The sequence below is a fragment of the Canis aureus genome, chromosome 24, assembly GCF_053574225.1.
Source record: "Canis aureus isolate CA01 chromosome 24, VMU_Caureus_v.1.0, whole genome shotgun sequence".
NCBI classification, from domain to species: domain Eukaryota; kingdom Metazoa; phylum Chordata; class Mammalia; order Carnivora; family Canidae; genus Canis; species Canis aureus.
The window spans coordinates 17,753,958-17,776,043 of record NC_135634.1 but is presented as its reverse complement, the minus strand read 5'-3'; the positions used below and the strand labels follow the sequence as shown (position 1 = coordinate 17,776,043).

General features: G+C 36.8%; 1 protein-coding gene across 3 annotated transcripts in view; it reads right to left on the bottom strand.

Moving 5' to 3' along the window:
- The window catches only part of MICU2 (mitochondrial calcium uptake 2), a 126,908-nt gene that overhangs the window by 36,982 nt on the left and 67,840 nt on the right, over positions 1–22,086 (bottom strand). For all 3 annotated transcript variants that reach the window (XM_077868405.1, XM_077868406.1, XM_077868404.1), the window contains 2 exons: positions 10,712–10,759; positions 9,650–9,732 (listed from right to left, as the gene is read on the bottom strand). In XM_077868405.1, the coding sequence (XP_077724531.1) occupies positions 9,650–9,732; positions 10,712–10,759 (131 nt within the window). The remainder of the gene's footprint in view (positions 1–9,649; positions 9,733–10,711; positions 10,760–22,086) is intronic.

Genomic DNA, 22,086 nt, shown 5'->3' with positions numbered 1-22,086 from the left:
TACAGAAGCAATCTAAGTTCCCATCCACAGATAAATTGATAAAGATGTGGTATAAACATACAACAGAATATTACATAGCCACAAGGGTGAGATCTTAACCATTCATGACAACATGGATGGACCTAGAGGATATTATGCTAAATGAAATAAGTCAGACAGAGAAAGACAAATATATGATTTCACTTGTATATGGAATCCCCAAAACAAGCAAATGAATAAGCAAACAAACACAAAGGAGAATCAGACCTATAAATACACAGAACAAACTGATGGTTGCCAGAGGGGAGGTTAGTGGCAGGGAGATGGGCAAAATGGGTGAAAGAGAGTGGGAGATACAGGTTCCAGTTATAGAACAAATAAGTCACAAAAATAAAAGCATCGGGAATACAGTTAATGGTACCATAATAGTATTATATGGTGACAGAGGCTAACCATGCTTATAGTGAGTGCAGTGTAACAGAGCTGTTGAAGCACTGTGATGTATATCTAAAACTAATGTAACATTGTGTGTCAACTATACTCAGAAAAACTAAAAATAAAATAATAAGAACTTAAAAACCTTGTCATGTTAGTCTTATCCAAAACATTTTGATCTGTACTCAGGGAGAGGGTTATAGCAGGTTTTAGTGTACTTTGAAGATAATAGTGCTGTATGTATACTTAGTTCTATAGTAAAAGGTCCATTTGAAAGAGCACAGACATGTTATACTAGGCACAGCTGCCTTCAAAAAACATGGGGGTTGGGATGCCGAACCCATGCAGTCGAAAATCCATGTGTAACTTTTGAGTCTCCTAAAACTTAATGACTAATAAATAGCCTACTGTTGATTGAAAGCATTACTGATAACATAAAAATATGTGTATGTTGTATTATACACTGTATTCTTAGAATAAAGTAAGTAGAGAAGGGAAATGTTATTAAGAAAATCATTAAGGAAGAGAAAATACATTTATAGTACTGTATTATAAAAAAAAATCTGCGTGGACCTGTACAGCTCAAACCCATGTGGTTTAAGAGTCAACTGTATCCTCTTATGTAAAAGGATTCTATGGTTTTAAGACAGTTCCTTTTTCTTTTTTTTGTTAAGATTTTATTTATTTATTCATAAGTGAGAGAGGCAGAGACACAGGCAGAGGGAGAAGCAGGCTCCATGCAGGGAGCCCGATGTGGGACTTGATCCCATGACTCTGGGATCACACCCTAAGCCAAAGGCAGACGCTCACTCAGTCACCCAGGCATCCTAAGACAATTTCTAAAATAGCTGTACATGACACTGATTCATGATAGTAGTATAGTTAATGCCTATCATGTAGTGGAAGTGCTGTTCTAAGTGTTGGGAATATAGTAGTTAAGGACAGATAATATCCTTGCTGTCATGAGATTTACATTCTAATGGGCTAGATAACAGTGAACAAATAAGAGAATTTCAAATAATGTCAAGTGTATAACTAGAATAAGATAAAATAAAAGTAGGCTAACAGGATTCCAAGACTACTGGGCATGGGTTACTATTAGATAGGTTTATTCTGTGTGGTTCTTTGTGAGAACATGACATTTGGGCTGAGATCTGAATGATAAAAGGTACCAAAGGAATGGGGGAAAAAGACAGTCTGTGGAAGAAATAGGGGTGCTTTGAGAGAAACAGAAAGAAGGTAAAGTGGTCATATCAGGTAAATTACTTATCTCTATTTTGTTAAGTTGTTTTTCTGAGGTTTTATCTTGTTCTTTCATCTGGAACACATTCCTCTGTTTTTTCATTTTGTTTGACTTTGTATTTGTTTCTATGTATAAGGCAAAACAGCAGTATCTCCATCTTGATGGAGCAGTCATAGGAAGACAGGGGATGCGTTTCAGTTGCTTTTTATGCAGTGCCCTAGGGGTGGCAGCCTCCTAAGAATAGTCTCTTCAATTGTTTTAGTCACGTGGGGCCCAGAATGCAATGCTCCTTGGCCACTAGAGTCAGGCATTTAAAGGGCATCCCCTGTGTGGACTGCACATACCTGTCAATTTGGCATGGTAGGGCAAGCCTGCTGTTGGGTTTAGAAGGGCTGGCCCATGGGAGAGTGCACAGGTGGGGCAAACAGCAGTAGCAAGGTAAAATGGGACTGAAAAAATGGTGCTTGTGAGAACCTCCATCCCTGAGAGAGTTTCAACAGACCCCTACTCCTCCAGCAGATGCTTTAAAATTAGCCAATGAATTTCCTTCACATATGGCCCAAGTATTTTTCAACCTGATGTTTATGTACTGAATCTCAGGGTGAATCTATGCATGAGTCCTTTAAGAGTAGAGTCTCAGTTGCCGACAGCCCTTTGGGTTTCCTGGATGTAAGCTCCATTGGTTTTCAAAGCTGGTTATTTTGAAGGTTTACCTTTCCAGCATAGCTTCCAAGGGTTGGGGTTGGGATGCCTGATGTGGGGCTTGAACTCCTTATTCCTCAGGAATACATTCTTTTTTAAAAAAATATTTTATTTATTTATTCATGAGAAACAGAGAGAGAGAGAGAGAGAGAGAGAGAGAGAGAGAGGTAGAGACACAGGCAGAGGGAGAAGTAGGCTCCATGCAGGAAGCCCAATGTGGGACTCAATCCCAGGTCTCCAGGCTTATGCCCTGGGCTGAAGGCGGTGCTAAACTGCTGAGCCACCCAACCTGCCCATGGAATACATTCTTATTTATTTGTAAGATCCCTCCCACTTATAGGTTGCCATGCTGGGGGTAAGGTTTTTTTTTTTTTCGTAAGAACATGTCTCTAATTCTGCTATTCATTCCCATGTGGCCTTTTTATCCTTTGGTGTGGAGGGGCTGTTCAACTAGTTTGCTGGTCTTTTTCAGAGGGAATTATCTGTACACAGCTATAGATTTGGTGTATCCAGGGAGGAAGTGAGTTTAGGGTAATTCTACACCCTCATCTTCTCTATGCTGTCATTTTAAATTGACTACATCATACTTTGTGAGTTATTAAGTTTACTGTTTTATTTCTATGATCAGCATAAAAGAACCTGTATTGGCTTAGAAGGTTGATCTTTATAGTGTTACGCTTAAAAAAAAAAATCAGTGCCATATCCTAACATGCTTTTTTCCTTGTTTTAATTCATGAGTTGATCATCTAAGAATTTTCCAAACATTTAGAAAAAATTATAGTATTCAGAAAGTGTCCCATAAATTCAGGATGTTAAATTACGTTGAGAAAAGGTATCTGAAAACTTTTAACATAGGTATCCTCAACAATTTCAGGAATAGAGGCTGTATATGTTGTAAAAGAGACTTGTCTAGTCTCTTGAACTAGGAAACTCTACATTTCAATGTGAGAAGAGACCTGAAGATGACAAATAGAAAAACATGTCCTCTACTGCCTTTTTTCAGTGTCTCCTTTATCTATAGGCTTTGTCATTCAGACTTGATTATCATCAAATGTTAGAATAATAAATCAGAACTTTGGTTTGGTAAGTATGACAGTGATATTACCAAAGGCTCTATTATGTCCACTTTATAAAATTACCTCCAACTTTACAAATCCAGGGATGTATGGATAGTGGACACAGTACTTCTAAGATTTGGCTCCCTATGCCTTGTGACTCCTAGAAATAGAAGCAGAAAGTTCATCCAGGGCTAAGGGAATTATGGTTTGTGCACATTCTAACAGCTTAATTTACATAACAGAATTTTACATTCATGTAGAATAGCCTTTTCATAATTATTAGCCTCATATTGAATAATAATCTTAAATATATCCCTTTTCTTATGCCTGAGGTAGATTGAGTTAGGTAGGATATAATGATATCTTGTGACTTATGACACTGGTATTTCAGGTCCTACTTGTGTGGAGAGATAGGTTTTCTACCTTAAACTAGTATCTAATTAATTTCCTTCCTTAAACATCAAGCATCTCAGAAGAAACTGCCATTGATTTTGCATTTTCTATCCATTCCTCTTTAGCCTTTTGCTCTGAAGCATCGTTCTTTACAACTCTTTATAAACTGCTTCTATAATGGTTCCCAAACACCTACAAAATTTAAGGAGTTCTCTAACTCTGTTGCTACCCTACTTGACCACTTTTAAAAAGTCTGATATTAAACACTTCCTCATGGTTGCTCTTTTCTTCCCTAGATTCCATTATCCTGCACTCTCTGGGCTTTCTTCTTACTTCTCTGGTATTCTGCTTACTACTATGCTTCTTCTCAATTTGATTCTTTGGCTTCTCAGTCTCATTTTAACCTCTTAAATTCAACTGTTTTCCAAGACTCTGATCTTTATCTCCTTTCACTCTACATACTCCCCTTTAGATCACATACTCTCATGACTTAATTATCACCTTTATCAGGATGGTTCCTAATCCAGGCTAGATACTTATCTCCAGACAGTTGCTTGCTACACTTGTCTATCTCTACAGGGATGTCCCAACAGCCGATAAAGGTCAACATTTCCAAGCTCAGAGTTAAGATCTTTTCAACCCAGTCCTCCCTTGCATTCTCCTTCAAATGAAGCAGCCTAACATTAAGGAAAGAGCAGGGCTTTAGAACTGGATGGACTTGTAATCAAATCTTGGCTGCAGTATTGACTGCATATCAATTTTCTCATCTTTAATATGGGGATACTATTACCTACCTTGTAGGATGCTGTAAAGATTAAATAATGTAACATATATGTTGAAAATAACCAATCCTCAATAAGAACTAGTCACCTTTTCTCTTAGATCACTTAATACTATAATTATTTCTAGTTAGGCTGGCTGGAAAAAGGAGTGACCACTGATTTCTCCTTTCCCCTCATCTCTCCAAATCAGTCAGAAACCAGATTTACAGAGTTTATTCCACAGCATATCTTGATTATATTTCCTACTTTTCATTCACAATTGTAAACTGGACTACTCTAAAGCTTAAAGATTTATTTATTTGAGAGAGAGAGAGAGAGAGCGCGCACAAATGCACAAGCAGGGGGAGTGGGAGAGGCAGGGGAGAAGCAGGCTCCCCCTAGAGCACGGAGCCTGATGTGGGACTTGATCCCAGGACTGGAGATCATGACCTGAGGTGAAGGCAGACACTTAATCAATTGAACACCTGCACATCCCCCAATCTCTTCTCTATTAATTCAGCTTTCACACTGTGGTGTTAGATGAATCTGGAACACTGAAGCACAATTCTCTCCATAACTGCCTGCTGGTTTCTCCTGACAGCAGTGTACAGTTCACATTAGGGGGTTCTGCCTCTTAGGTATCTCTGTTCACATTTCTGACACATAAGAACAGCAACAATGCTTTTATAGTGGTCTATATTTTATAAAGTTTGTTTCCTCAAGAGACCATGAATAATGGTTACTGATGCTAAATAGAGCAATATGGTTATTTCTGCTTTCCTTAGCCTGAATAAAGTTGAATTTAAGATAAATCTATGATGACTATCTAGTATTTCCTTTCCTGCCTTTTTTTTTTTTTTTTTTTTTTTTTAACCTGAGGTCCTAAGTAAGAGCCATGTTATCTGGAAATCCTTGTTTTTTTCCACTTTGTCTATTCACAAGCACCTTCAATGTCTAAGTGGAATTCCAGGCTGCTTTGTAAACCAGTTGATGTACAATGGTAAATTTTATCCATACTATTCTTTTGGTAAAAGGCAGATTTGCTAACATTTGTTCACAATGATTTTGTAATAAAATAATTTCTTTTTTTTAAACCTGTATCTCTTACATATAACATGTTTGAATACATGAAACCTTCCAAATATTCTTTTCTTTTTAAAAAAAGGTTTTATTTATTTATTCATGAGAGACATAGGGATAGAGGCAGAGACATAGGCAGAGGGAGAAGCAGGCTCCTGGTGGGGAGCCTAATGTGGGACTTGATCCCAGTACCCTGGGATCACGACCTGAGTCAAAGGCAGATGCTCGACCACTGAGCCACCCAGGTATCCCCCCAACTATTCTTTAAGCAGTTACACAGTATAGTTTTCTCTATAGCTTTCTGTTACTTTTAACTTCTACCACTTTGAGAAAGTGAATACTTTTTTTTCTGAACAGTAAGTGAAACTTCATGTGTCTAAAGGTATACTTCAGGTAACCTCAATCCTCTGGAATACTCCAGCTTTCTTTCTTAAGTTGCAAACCCAGAAGAAAGATGTTTTTCAGCATTTGAAACAACTGTCATGAGGGACATATAATAAAATATATATGAATATTTATCAGAATTTATAGTCTTGTATATTCTAAAGCAGTGTTGTCCCACAGAAATATAATGGAGCTACATAAGTATTTTAAGTTTTCTAGTAGACAGATTTAAAAAAGTAAAAATAAAGATGAAGATGAATTTATATACCAACATTATTACTTCATCATATATTAATATAAAAATTGAGATATTTTACACTTTTTCTTTAAAATCCAGTGTGCATTTTACATTTACAGGTTCATCTCAATTCAGATGTTACATTTCATTGGAAATTCTTGATCTGTGTTTTTAGATTTCATAAAATTTACAATTGAAAAAGTAGATCCATATACCCAACTTGCTTCAAACATATATGAAAATCTCCCAATATCTGAAGCAAATGTCAGGTTTTAAATTTAAATTTTACATTAATTACAATTTAAAAACTCAAGCTTCTTAACCACAATAAGAACCAAGCTTCTTATTTCAAGGGCTCAACAGCCACATGTGGCTACTGGCTAATTTACTGGACAGAGCAAGTAAAAATTCTGTACTTTACATATGATTTTTAACAAACTTTATTGCTGTTTTCCCACTGCATTGGAGACTGGAAGAAAAACTAGATGACTGAAATTGAAAGATCAACTGTTTAGTCTCACTGATATCAGTGATAAAAAACTAGTGATATCCTAACAATGAGGACAAAAGCCAGAAATATGAATTAAAAGCATGAAAGTCTAAGGCCATTCAGTGTAAGGATAAGTATCTCATGCCCTTAGGAAACTCTCAAAATCTAACTAGCCCATCATTATGAAACTGATCTTCATAAGGATAATACTAAGTTGTCAAAAAAAAAAAAGATAAATTATGCACATTATAACTACTTTGAAAAGACAGGGAAATATATATATTCTTGGAGAGCTTATCAAAAAGAATTACAAATGTTAAAAATTTAATGTTAAAGGTAATTCTCAATTTTAAAAATCATTTATATGAAATATTTCATTGTCTGATACTGCCAACTAAGGAAGTATTAGTGTTACTCCTATAAATTCTAACCTTTGTCATAAGAGGTTTCAACAGGATGTCTTCTGTGTTGGAAAATCTGTAGCCTTGTTTTATGACTTATAGACTTTGATCCTTCTAGTATGTTAATAGTCCACAAATATTAGCTTTTTTCAGTTGCACTGGGACATAACTGACATACATCATTGTGTAAGTTTGAGGCGTACAAGCATGATGGTTTGATTCACATGTATTCTGAAATGATTACTGCAGTAAGTTTAGTTAGTATCCATCATATCATATATACACAATAAAAAGCAAAAGCAAAAAAAAAATGTTTTCTCCTTGTTATGAGAACTCCCAGGATTTACTCTTTTGCTATGTATCATATAGCAGTGTTAACTATGGTTGTCATGTTGTACATTACACTACTAGTACTTATTTATCAACTAACTGGAAGTTTATACTTTTTGATCATCTTCTTCCTAGTCTCCTTCCTCCCCAACCCTGCCTCTAGTAACCACAAATCTGATCTCTTTTTCTATGAGCTTGGTTTTTTGTTAGAGTCCACACAGAAGTAAGACCATACAGTATTTGCCTCTCCCGAGTCCCATTTTTTTTAGATTTATTTATTTATTTATTTGAGAGAGAGTGAGCAAGCATGACTGGGAGGGAGGGCAAAGGGAGAGGGAGAGAGAGAATCTCTCTCCGTATGCTTAGATTTATACACTCTTTCAGATAATTTCTTTTTTTTTTTTTTTTTTAATTTTTTTTTATTTATTTATGATAGTCACAGAGAGAGAGAGAGAGGCAGAGACACAGGCAGAGGGAGAAGCAGGCTCCATGCACCGGGAGCCCGACGTGGGATTCGATCCCAGGTCTCCAGGATCGCGCCCTGGGCCAAAGGCAGGCGCTAAACCGCTGCGCCACCCAGGGATCCCCAGATAATTTCTAAAATGTCAAATACGCCTACCTTTTTTGGATCTGGTTTTATAAGTTTAATCTCTGATTAGAACCTTTTGTCATGTCCTTTGTTTTTAGACTGTGAGATGGTGTCTTGTATATAAAACCAAGTATCTCAGTAATTAAATTTGCAAAGCCTGTGGAATGGAACTTTGTCAAAGGTGTTTCCTGAGGTATAATTCATATGTAATAAAATGCACTTGTTTAAATATAGTTTGATGGGTTGTAACAAATTTATACACCAAGTCACTAGTATCCTAACCAAGATTTAAAATGTTTCCAGCACTTAAAGATGTTCTCTTATGGAAGCTGCAGCTAATCTGCAGTCAATTCCTTACTCCCTTACTCCCTCTCGACCCAGGCAACCAGTGATCTGCTTTCTGTTAGTATAGATATGTTCCTTTTCTAGAGTTTCATGTCAAAGGACTTATACTGTATGTACACTATTTGTTTCACTTACATACATCCATGTTGTTGTATGTACTGGTAATTTTTTCCTTTTTATTGCTGAGTAGTATTCTATTGTATGGATATAATTTGTTTGTCTAGTCACTTGGTGAACACTTAGGTTGTCTCCAGTTTGGGGCTATTATAAATAAAGTTGTTATGAATATTCACATATAGGCCTTTGGGTAAACCTACGTTTTCTTTTCTTTGACTCTGGAATAAAAACATAGGACTGAATTGCCATGTCATATGCTGAGTATACATTAAGAAGCTACCAATTTTGTTTTCCAAAATGTGTGTATCATTTCACATTCCCATCAGCAATGTAAGAGAGCTCCATGTTTCATGTCTCAAAAACTTTTTTAAAAAAAGTCATAAAGTAGTCATTTATATATGTACTCAGTAGTTATCAATGGTAGGTCTAAGAAGTTAGTATGTACCAAATGCTGTGTTATATATTTATCTACATATTTTATCTTTTTCTTCACAAAAGACTCTAATACATTAAAAACATTTAACTTTGGCACATACCCAAAAGTTTATATGCACTGAGGTATTTTTTTTTTAATATTGTCATCAACATTCTTGAAATGGAGTGAAATTTACTGGTTGTATGTCTTAGAGTTGTCTTGGAAACATATTTTCAGCTTTTCAAATGGCAAATTTCTGGAAAATCTGCATCCATTTATACCTATTGTAGTTTTTTCATTTTTCTCTATTCTTTATGAAGGCTTAAGTTTTTATTTTTCTTGTTCCTTTTGTGGAGGTAGGGGTGTATAAGAGTAATTTTTTTTTATAAGAGTAATTTTGAACATATCTATGAGGCCCTTTCCATTTTATTTCCTGCTGAAATCATAAAAATAAAACTCTAAAAAATGTAGATGCACAAGCTCATTTCTCCCACAGGAATCTTATGCTCTATTCCATTACACTTTTTTCAAGGTTGTAATATAGAAAATTTAACACTTTTGAATGTATAAATGATTTCTGGACATTTCATATGTAAGCAGTGGATATAATTTTGATTTTTATGGAAATGTACATCACACAAGCATCCAAATGCTTTATGATAAACCAAAAATAAGTAGAATCTACTTACCTTAAAAAATTCCTTTTTCTCAACCATCTCATTACCATCTGCATCCAGCATTTTAAAAGCAACATGAAACCCAGTATGGGGTTCTGCAATTAAGTGAAAAGTGAATAGTTATTTAAATGTTGGTGAAATGCAAATTATTTACTGATCTATAGGTCTTCAAAAGCTTCCAGAAACTATTATACAAGTGCCTAAACAGAGAAAAAAATAATCTCTTCTCATAACAATTTTCAAGGGCTGATATGTTTTCCTGGCTGCGTTGTTCTGCTATTAAGTGCTTTGCTTCTCAAAGCAAAATTAATTTGAAAATTTATTTCTTTAACTCTACCAGGAGCTTTCCTATATTCTTATAGTAACTTGGTTATTTTCATACTGATTATTAGTCTTTATTTCCCTTTCTCAGAGTATGGCTTTTAAAAAATCTTTTTATTTTGAAGTAATTTTAGACCGAAGAAATGTTGTAAAGATAGTGTATAGTGAGTTCTCATATACTCTTCATTCAGCTTCCTCTAATGTTAACATCTTATATAACTATAGCATCATTGTCAAAACTAAGAAATTAACACCCGTAATAGCATTTTTTTTTCATTTTTAGCATTTTTAACTGAACTACAGACTATTTAGATTTCATGTTTTTCCACTAATGCTATTTTTCTACTTTAGGATCAAATACAAGAAACCATGTTGCATTTAGTTGTTAGGTCTCCTTATTCTGCTCCAAGTTGTGAAAGTTTCTCAGTCCTTCCTTGATTTTCATGACTAATCTGAAAAGTACTGACCAGGAATTTTGAAGAATGTCTGATGAGGGATTTTTTTTAACATGTGAAGGCTAAGTCTGATTCTTCTGTTCAACAAGTTTTTTAAGGAGACAAAGTTACAGGGAGCCATAGTACAAAGGGAATAGAAGGGCTAATCTAACCCAACAGTATCATTGTGTTAAAAAATAAAAACTAAGGTAGCAATAATGTTTTAATGATAAAGACATAAATACCAAATTTCCAAAACCTTGTTTGCTAAGAACAGATAATTCCACATGATCAGTGACAAAAACTGTAGGGTACTTACTAGTAAGGATTGTAAGCAAGAAAAGATACTCAGTATATGAAATCAGTCCTGAAAGAGATAAAATAAAAACATCAGAAAGTAAGTTTCAGGTTTAGAAGTAATCATACATAAATACTACACGCAAACTTCATTTAATTAAAAACACACATTTTTGAGGCATCTGGGTGGCTCAGTTGCTTAAGCATCTGAGTCTTGATTTCTGTTCAGGTCATGACTTCAGGGTCATGAGATCAATCCCTGTGTCTGGCTCTGGGCATGGAGCCTACTTAGGATTCTCTCTCTCTCCCCTCCGCCACCCACCCCCCTCAAAAAGAAGTGGGGGGAGAAAAAATAAGAACACACATTTTTACTTTAATTTACCTCTCTCTTTGGTATAGTGGAAAATTTCTGTAACAGAGAATTAAGTATAGTACTTATACTTAAAATGATACTATACTATTAAAAAAGGGGAATGGATGTTGGCTAGCAAATAATAGGTATCCAGCACAGGTTTTATTTGCACAGCACTTCATGCAATTTCTGCTCAAATTTCACTGTTCATAACATCTCAAGTGGAGCAAATTTAAAAATTCAGTTGAGTAAAACAAAGATCTCAATATATAAAAGGTCAAACTATATTATTGAAAATGAGGTAATTAAATCTTTGCAGCAGTAACTTGATTTTCCTTTGGGAAACCATTCCTTTCCCCTTCTCAAACATGCAGTTTTGGTAGGATGATTCATCCTCACCTTTGAAGGTAGATACTGACTGGCCTAAGTCAATCACTGTATTCTCAGTGAATCGGTACAGAGATGGCAAAGAGCTGACCCAAGCTAAGGAGCAGGTTGCAATAGTCTGGCTGCAGGGACTAGTTCAGGGATGGGCCTTGACCTAAACTGGGTCGCTTAGAGTGGAATTTCTGACAAGAATGCTTAATCATTCACTTTATTATTTTTTTTTTCCTTCCCCAACCCCCCTGGATTTTGATGATGTGAGAATGTTTCACTTAGGAATGTGAGGCAATGGAGAGAGTGCCTGGAACTGTCAGACAGCCAGTGTTTAGGGCCTGAGAATGCAGCCAATCTTTAATTGGCAGACCTGAAAGATGGATACTGGTGATGTCTGAGCCCTGGATTAAGTTGAACTTGAAGCCAGCTCTGTGTCTGGCCACTAGCTCTATGTCTGTCCTTACTAGCTCAAATAGATAGTGTCTAGTTTTCCGTGCTTGCAATGAAAAGAATAGCAATAAATATAAAACAATGTCTTATAAATCATGGCTTCCTGATAAGCTAAAAAATTTTTCCTTCTGGATCATAAATTTGATATAATAGCAAAATACACAATTAAACTTTATCATGGAAAACTTCAATCATACACAAAAGTAGAGAGAATATAATGAGTAACTTACATATCAACTTTAGTAATTATCAACTCATTGCAGATTTTATTTTATCTGTACTTCTTTTCACTCCCTTCCCCCCCACTTTGCACTGGATTACTTTTTTAAAAAAGATTTTATTAATTTGAGAGAGAGAGAGAGAGAGCGCGTGCACAAGTGAGGAGAAGGACAGAGGCAGAGAAAGATGCAGACTCCCTGCTGAGCAGGGAGCCCAATGTGGGGCTCAATCCCAGGACTCTGGGATCATGACCTGAGCTGAAGACAGACACTTAACTGACTGAGCCACCCAGGCACCACCTCTGTCCACCCCCTCACTGGGTTATTTTGAAACAAATCTAAATATCTTATTTCACAGTAGAAAATTCAAGCTTTATCTCTAAAAGTTCCCTCCCCACAAATATATTTGCCACACCTAAAAAATTACCAGTAATTCCTCAATATCATCAAACTCACATCACTTTTACAAATGTCCCTATTTCAGAAATGCTTTTTTCAAGTGTGCTCAAATCAGGATTCAGAAAATGTCCTTGATTTGCACTTGGTCAACAGGTCTCAAGTCACTTTTCTTTACTGTGGTAAAATACACATAACAAAAAATTTACCATTTTAGCTATCTTTAAGTATACAGTGTAGTGGCATTAAGTCAATTCATTGTTTTGCAACCATTATCAGAACTTTTCATCATCATAAACTGAAACCCCATATCCATGAAACACTAACTCCATTTTTTTTCTGCCTCCAGCCCCTGTAACCTCTCTTCTGTTTTCGGTTGCTATGAATTTGCCTACTCTAGGGACCTCATACAAATGAAATCATATAGTATTTATCCTTTGTGTCTGGCTTATTTCACTTAGCATGTCTTCAAGGTTCATCCATATTGTAGTATGTGTCAGAATTTCATGCCTTTTTAAGGTTGAAAAATACTCCTTTATATGTATATATACTACATTTTGGTTATCCATTCATCTGTTGATGGACATCTGGGTTGTTTCCATTCTTTGGCTATTGTGATTAATGCTGCTATAAACACTGGTGTACAAGTATCTGTTTGAATCTTTGCTTTTAATTATTTGGGGTATTTACCCAGGGTGCAATTGCTGGACCATACGGTCATTCTGTGCTTAATCTGAGGAACCTCCATACGTTTTTCAAAAGTGGTGGTACCATTTTACATTCCAACCAAGAGTACACAGAGGTTATGATTCCTCCACATCCTGGTCAGCACTTGTTTTTTCTTGATAATAATGGTATTAAGTGGTATCTCATTATGGTTTTGATCTGCATTTCCTTAATGGTTAGTGATGTCAGGCATCTTTTGACGTGTAAATTAGTCAACTGTATATCTTCTTGGAAAAATGTCTATTCCAGTCTTTGCCCATTTTTTAACTGGGTTGTTTGGTTTTCTTGTTGTTGAGTTATAGGAGTTCTTTCTATATACTGGATTTTAACTCCCTATATATGATTTGCTAGTATTTTCTCCTTTCCTGTGGATTGTCTCTTCACTCTTTTTTTTTTTTTTTTGTTTTTTTTTTTTTAAACTTTTATTTATTTATGATAGTCACACAGGGAGAGAGAGAGAGAGGCAGAGACATAGGCAGAGGGAGAAGCAGGCTCCGTGCACCGGGAGCCTGACGTGGGATTCGATCCTGGGTCTCCAGGATCACGCCCTGGGCCAAAGGCAGGCGCCAAACCGCTGCGCCCCCCAGGGATCCCATCTCTTCACTCTTTTGATAGTGTACTTTGATTCACAAAAGTTTTAGATTTTTCTTTTGTTCTCTGTGTCTTAAATCTTTTTTTTTCTTAAAGTAGGCTCCATGCCCAGTGTGGAGCCCAATGTGGGGCCTGAATTCACAATCCTGAGCTCAAGACCTGAGCTGAGATCAAGAGTTTGGATGCTTAACCAACTGAGGTGAATATGAATATGAAGCTGAATATGAAAACTAAATATAAAAATATGAAAATTAAAAAGTGACTGAGAGAAATAACGTCCATATGGAAGAAGCAATGGGAAATAAGCCCACGATGGTACCCAGACATGAAGAATGAAGGCAGAGGGTGATGACAGTGGATTTGCCCTACTGGCTCCCAATCAAATAACACACAGAGTGAGGGCCCAAGTTCAGAGCAAGCCAGGTGAGGACTTTATCTCTAGGTAATTCAGTGTTGTAGTTGCAAATAACTTCAGGTACGCATTTTAAGTGACTTACATTTTTGTGCATTACAAACTTTATGTTTGTCTTTATCTTGGAGCAGGTGTAATTCTTTTTAATAAAAAAGCCCAGTGTCTTCAGATATTTTTCCTTAAAAATATTCAGTGTTTATATGGAAGGAGAATAAATTAAATGTTTTGTCATTATCATAATACCTGAGAGAAGTGCTCTAATATTAGTTGAAGGATTAAAGGATGAAATACTTTGAAATACCATCCCTTGGTAGACTAAAAAAAATGGAGAGTAGCTTTTTTCCCTTTCATTTTGAAGGGAGTACGGCAATGTGAAAAAAATGGCCAAACTGCTAGACTGACGTGGGCTTGGTGCCAAGAGGGGGCCTCATTCTTCTTTACACACACGTATGTGTCTCTACAATGGGACTTTGTGAGAAAGAAAATTCCAGTGTCTTTCTTTGAAATGCTGACTTAAATAAAAAGCTTGAATAAACAGAATTGAGATGATGTGAAAACAGCAACTACACTCCCAAGATAGATTATAAACAGTATGGTTCTACAATAGCATTCTAGGCATCTGCCCTCTGAAAATGCTTTTAAAGAAAACTGATACTTCAGAATATAGGAGAAACAGTTTAATATATGTATTTTTAAATTTAATTATAAAGTAAATGCTGTTAAGTGGCAATGTTTTAAAAGTACATGTTAAATAGGTATTTTAAATAATTATATATATTTTAAAGATTTTATTTATTTATTCATTAGAGACAGAGAGAGACAGAGGGATAGAGACAGAGAGAGAGAGAAAGAGGCAGAGACACAGGCAGAGGGAGAAGCAGGCTCCATGCAGACAGCCTGATGTGGGACTTGATCCTGGAACTCCAGGATCACGCCCTGGGCCCGAAGGCAGGCACTAAACCACTGAGCCACCCAGAGATCCCCTAAATAATTATATTTAAAAATTTGTTAATAAATCCTTAAGGAAAGGCCATTAGAAGACATGACTAAATTCTGTTATTTGCTATGCTTCTCTACAAACATTTTAAATTTGGAACCATTCTAAATATGACTCGCTACTAAGTGCAGTTTTGAGAATTCTGTTTCCTAAAGAGAAATTAACATATCCATCATAAGAACATATTTATATATCTTGATGAATCTGATAAATACCTAGGAGGCAGAATTAGAAGGATTTCGTATCTGACTGCATGTGAAAGATGAAAATGGCAAAAAGAGAAAGGGTTCAAAGATATTTCCTGGGTTTTGATAAGGTAGGTGAAAAGTAGTACTACCAAATGAGACCAAGAAAACAAAGCGCTGATTTAGGGAGGACCGTGAGTTCAGTTTGGGATATGACAAACTCAAGGTAACTGAAAGACCCACAAGCAGGCGTGTGGCAGCTGGTTTGGGTACAGAAGTCTGAAGCTCAGGAGAGTAGCCAGGGCTACAGATACTGAAGGGGTTTTGAGAGTTTGCAGCATTATCCATGGGTGCTAAACCAAGAGGAGAAGGAAAGCAGTAAACAAAGGACAGAGATCCTAGGGAGCACCAACACTTAAAGGGCAGGAGGAGGAAGAGAAACCAATAACAGAGATAGGTACCAAGAGAACTGAGACAATGTAGTTTCCAAGAATCCAAGAGAACTTGTGGCACATGAATTTGCCTAATAATAATAAAAAGATCTTTTAGTGACACTTGATCTCAAGGCACAGTGGAGGAGCTTTATGTATATTATTCCCACCAGAACCATGGAAATAGATAGAGATTGTAACCTTTATTTTACAAATGAAGTAGATGTTAAAGAAAGTTACAAACTCAGGGTATCCAGGAATTATGGAGATCCACAGGTTCAGCCTATGACACTTCGCATCCTTAGGGACGGGTGCTCTTTTCTCAGCTACAGTATGATACAGTGGATGTGTCCGAGCGATGGAGAATATGAAGGGGTAGGATTGAGACTCCAAGCAGAGTGGAGTACAAGCAAGCATAAGAAAACCCACATTAAGAGAGACCAGCATTTGGAAGAATGGTGAGCTAGCAGTTCTTACCCTGCCCTTTCATGGCATTTCTAATTCTTCCTACGTACATAACAACCCTGCTGTTCCTCATTTTCCTGACAGCTGCTTAGTTTCCCTGTCAAGGTTAGGTCATCCTTTGAGTCCTGATTTCAGTCTTTTATTAATGAAGGCTGTTCTTTCATATCTCCTATGTGGTAGGGAGATATGTTTAAAAGTCTCCTCCTGCAGGTGCCCAGTGCAAATTACTTATTCCTTCTCATTGACTTTGAAATGAATGCTATCTATCTTATCTATACTTGCAGTCATTTATTCTTCCTGGATCCTCTTAAAGCCTCTCTCCCTTTCTCTCACTTATCATCTCCTTTCCTTTATTTCTCATACTAATAACTTCATGTACTTTGCATAAAGGAAAAAAACAAAGCTTTCTGCTGTGGACTTCCACTTTCTGTTTTTTCTAATAGGCCATCACTAAAGGCCTTCCCTCCACCTCCCCAGCCATCCAGAAATAGTGGCTTTTAATGCTTTTAGAAATCTTGGAGATGCACGATGCCCCTATTCATTCTGAGAATATAAATAACTCTCCAGCTACCTAACAGGGAGAGAGAACTATCCAATAGGAAAATGTGTGAGTAGGTTGATGAATTTATCTCCTTGACAGTTGGAAAGGTGTATATATATATAGAAAGAGAGACAGAGACAGACATATAGAGATCTATGTGCCTGTAACTGAAAGTTTAAAGAAGTTACTGAAAATCCTCCTCAATGCCTTCTGAAAACAAACATCTATTTTATCTCCCTTATGGCACAGACACAGTGAGGCTGGCAAAGACATACAGAGTCATAGTGCTGCTCCTGAAAACTAGAACCATGATTTCCAGAAGTGACCACACTCTAACAGAGTCCTGACTAAATGCCTCTCATGAGGATGCCTCTCTGACTTATATGCTGATATGCAGAACTGCTTCATGAATCTTGCTACTACAAGCAGAGGCTGAATGGAGAGAATAGTACCCTCAATTTCAAGAAGTGAATAAAACCTTTTAAAACCTTCCCTCCCACCGAAAGGAGAAAGGAATAAAGAAAATATACAGATATTTTTTCCTGTCTGAAACACATTTTAGAAACCGAATAATTGGGATCCCTGGGTGGCGCAGTGGTTTGGTGCTTGCCTTCGGCCCAGGGCGCGATCCTGGAGACCCGGGATCGAATCCCACATTGGGCTCCCGGTGCATGGAGCCTGCTTCTCCCTCTGCCTCTCTCTCTCTCTCTCTGTGTAACTATCATAAATAAATAAAAAATTAAAAAAAAAAAAAAAAAGAAACCTAATAACTTTCTATCTGTGGGACCCAGGAAATTGAACAAAATCCCCTACCCCTGGACAAGCAGAACAGGACTGACTCTATTTTGGGCTGCACCCGCCTTGCGCTGACCTGCTTATTACTTAGGGCACTGCCCCTCCCTAGTCAAAGACCAGGACACACCCTCACCGGAAATCCGGCTCAGCGGACCAGCATGACTGTGCAACTTTCTGCGATCCCATTGGCCACTGGCCCCTATAAAGTTGCTAAGCCTCTTAGTCTCGGGGTCCAAGTACCTGCTCCGCTGCCTCGGGTATACTTGGGCCCAGTCTCGAGCTTGTAAAACCCTCGTGTGTTTGCATCCGTGTCGGCTCCTTGGCGGTTTCTTGGATTTGCGATCTTGGGCACAACACTATCTTCCCTTCAAATTTCACTGTTACTTACAAGGCTTCCATTATAGCCTGTTTTATGGAAGCTCCACCACTGTTTGCTACTTCTCTATACCAAGAAAATGAACTTTTGCTTACTGCTCTTAGAAATCTCAACTCCCACATCACGCTTTAGGTCTCAAAAATACCACCCTTCATTTGCCAGATGGCCTCCCACTTCCTTTAGTTTGTTACGTCTTGCCTTCTACTCCATTATCTCCTGTGAAACAGAGTTTCACATTCATGCTAGGGCTGACAAGTCAGCCTCTGTGTTCAAACTCACCTCATCAGAATGACCTGTTTGATTTCCCCAGTTTAGGTAGTTCTGGTTGAATTTCATCAAAGGAGACAAAGAAGATACCACTAGGATGGTAAGAACACAACACAAAACAAAGTATGGGGTACTATAAGCCAAGAGAAGGGACTAGTCTGACGTGAGAACAGGTAATAGCATCAGTACGGCTGGGGTCATAGGTGCCAAGAACACAGAATATCTTCACTGGATCTAATAACAAGGAGATCACTGATGGTTTTGTTAAGAGTGGTGGTGTTAGAGGATGAGTACCAGACTACAGTGGGCTGATGGCTGAGAGGTGAGGAACTGAGCACAACACAAAACAAAGAGCTTGGCTATGAAAAGGGATTACAAAGTATGGAGAGAGTCACAGGAGGAATGTGTTTCCTTAAATATGGGAGATGTTCATAAGTTATTATGTAAGACGGGAATGATATGGTGCCCAGAAAGAGAATGTGGCAGGGGGAAGGAATGACACCAGAGTGGAGAAGCCTTGGGAAGACAACAGAAGAGGCCTGGGGCAAATACAGAAAGGCAGCACTATTTCTGCTATTGGGAACAGTACTTCTATAACAAAGTGAAGGTGGAAAAACAAACATAGTTGCCGGATGTGGATACAGCAGACTTGGAGGCATTCCTTCATGTAAAGAAAAAAATGCCTTTAAAATTCACTAAATTCTTCTCTGCATAGGATATACATCATAATGAATTTTACTAATTTTAACAATTATCTCCAAGATTGTGAACACAGAATATATGATATTAGAGATACATTCTTATAATCTATGGTAGGGTAGTGCAATTTAAAAAACTGTTTTGTGCTTAACTGCCAAGATCAGGTTTATTTAGTTCAATTAGCTTAATGCACTTTATAGGTTATGTACTTTGAAATAACTATACATCACATAAGATACGGTAATACAATGAATAACTTTAATTTAAATAATATCCAGTTCAGGAAAAGCAAAAATATTCCATAGGATAGTTGCAGGTCATTAAGCATTAAGCTGATAAAACGTTAGTTACTAGGAGGCAGAAGTTTTACCTAATATTATTTTAGAAATATTTTACATCAAAAGGAAGTGTTTTAATGAAAAAGAAGATAAAATTACTTGCTGATAATTTTCATTTTTTTTTCAGATGTAAACATTAGTGCTAGCTGGATTTAATTCTGTTGATAAAGTAATACCAATTAATTTTAACTGGGAAGATCAACAAATTATTGAAAAGTTTTAATTGGAAATATTTTTTAAAAAGATGTAGTTTTTGTACTTTCAATTCATAGAAAGGCTGACTCAAATTACATAACAAAGTCAAGGGACTCACTGAAATAGATCAGAATAATTTGTAATTATCATATTCTTATTAACATTATCAGCATGGCATGCAATTTTAGATGAGCGTCTGTTATGTGCTAAAGAACATTTTAGGCAACGTGCTATGCAAATGACCACACATAGATTTATCCTCTTAGAGAATTTATGGTTTAATTAAAAAATATGACAGACAGTACAGTGCAACAAAATGCAAAGAATGAAAGAGAACAAGATCTCTGGTGGTTTCAGAGATTACTTTCACAGAGTAAGACACCTGATGAGCAGGAAGTTGGCAGGTGAGGGAAGCCTAGCTGATATAGCAGGTGGTATTTGAGGCACTCCTGATAGTATGGAAGATTAGTTAATGCAGGAGATGAGGCTTGTGGAAGAAATTCTTTTCAGAAGTGAAGAGTGTTTCTAAGGTCTTTGAAAATAAGTCTCTCTTCTAGGTACTACAGATTAATCTCTAATCTTTTAGATATTTTTCTCTTAAAATAATCTAAACTTCAGTTTTTATTTTATGACTCTGTCTTAAAATAACTTTTAATAGAATTCCTAAAATTATATACTTATATTAATGATTTATAAAAATGCTGAATTAACCTACTCCTTATTCTATATTCTGCCACAAGGTCAAAATTACTCAAGAATTCTCCCCACCCTTCTTTCTTCCTATGGGAGGCGGGGGAGGGGGAAACAATCAAATATAAAATAACTGAGTTTATATCCATAGACATCACTCAAATTTTCACAACTAGAAAATACAATATTTTTCTTCAAATCCAAAATGTGTTTAGAAAGTATTTGTCAAGAAAAGATATCTCAAAGTTGTAGCTCTGAGCTAAATATCAGTATCTGGAGTTTAAATATGATTCCTAAAATCTCTGAAGTGCCAAATTACTGACAATGTCCTAAAATCTGTATCAACTACAATTTAAAAGGCATTACTTATTTTAACTTATTAACTCACTAATAAGAGGCCAAGATCCAGTTAATACTAAAATCTTACAAAAACATAGAGCAATTACAATGCTACTAATATTATCAGTTATATATTTCCAATGTGCCAGACACATAGTAAGGAAACGGAGACTAATTTGCCAAAGATCAGATAGGTAACTAATAGAGCTGGGAAGCTTAACGCCTATGCTCCTAATCAGTTCAAGGAGATACTATAAACATTAAAAACATCTTGTTTTATTATATTCTTCAACAATCCCATAAAGGCAGGCATTACTCTCTTGTTTTAAAGGCAATGAAAATGACAATGAAAGAGATAACTTCCTGAGGACAGAAAGCCAGGAAAAATTTGAATTTAAGTCTGCTGATCCAGAACATATGCTCTTATTTATTACCTAGAGACTACCTCTCAGTAAACTGCCACTTAAAAAAGTAAGGAGATTTTTAACCTCTTTAAATACATGTTCTGGTGCTTACTGAAAGGAATCAGGTCAGAGGTGGGGTGGAGGGGTATAAAGATAATTAGACAGTTTAGTATAAGGAACTAATACTTGTAAAATAGACTTAAAGTTTATGTAGTCCACTAAATACACACTGAAGTGTGAGCAGGAATTGATACTAAAATAAGCAATCTGACTGCTACTGACTTCATGGAGCTGGGGTGCTGACATTTTAAAACTAACGTTCACATGCAAAAACAAGGCACAAACAAATGTTGACAAGACAGCATTGCAGATCTCTCGAGCTAATTGTCACAAGCCTTCCGTATTGAATAAACAGGTCAGGAGCCACTAATTTGGAAGTTGGCTTAATTCTCCAACTCCTTCAGAAAAGAGGAAAGAACATTATCACCAACTTCAGGTGAAGACTTTCTCTACTTATCACAGACTGGTCCTTATATAAAAAAGACCACGGGAGCAAAAGATGTGAAGAGAAATCTCACAGAGGAAGACATAGACATGGCCAACATGCACATGAGAAAATGCTCCGCATCACTTGCCATCAAGGAAATACAAATCAAAACCACAATGAGATACCACCTCACACCAGTGAGAATGGGGAAAATTAACAAGGCAGGAAACCACAAATGTTGGAGAGGATGCAGAGAAAAGGGAACCCTCTTACACTGTTGGTGGGAATGGGAACTGGTGCAGCCACTCTAGAAAACTGTGTGGAGGTTTCTCAAAGAGTTAAAAATAGACCTGCCCTGACCCAGCAATTGCACTGTTGGGGATTTACCCCAAAGATACAGATGCAATGAAACGCCAGGACACCTGCACCCCGATGTTTATAGCAGCAGTGTCCACAATAGCCAAACTGTGGAAGGAGCCTCGGTGTCCATTGAAAGATGAATGGATAAAGAAGCTGTGGTCTATGTATGCAATGGAATATTACTCAGCCATTAGAAATGACAAATACCCACCATTTGCTTCAACGTGGATGGAACTGGAGGGTATTATGCTGAGTGAAGTAAGTCAATCGGAGAAGGACAAACACTATATGTTCTCATTCATTTG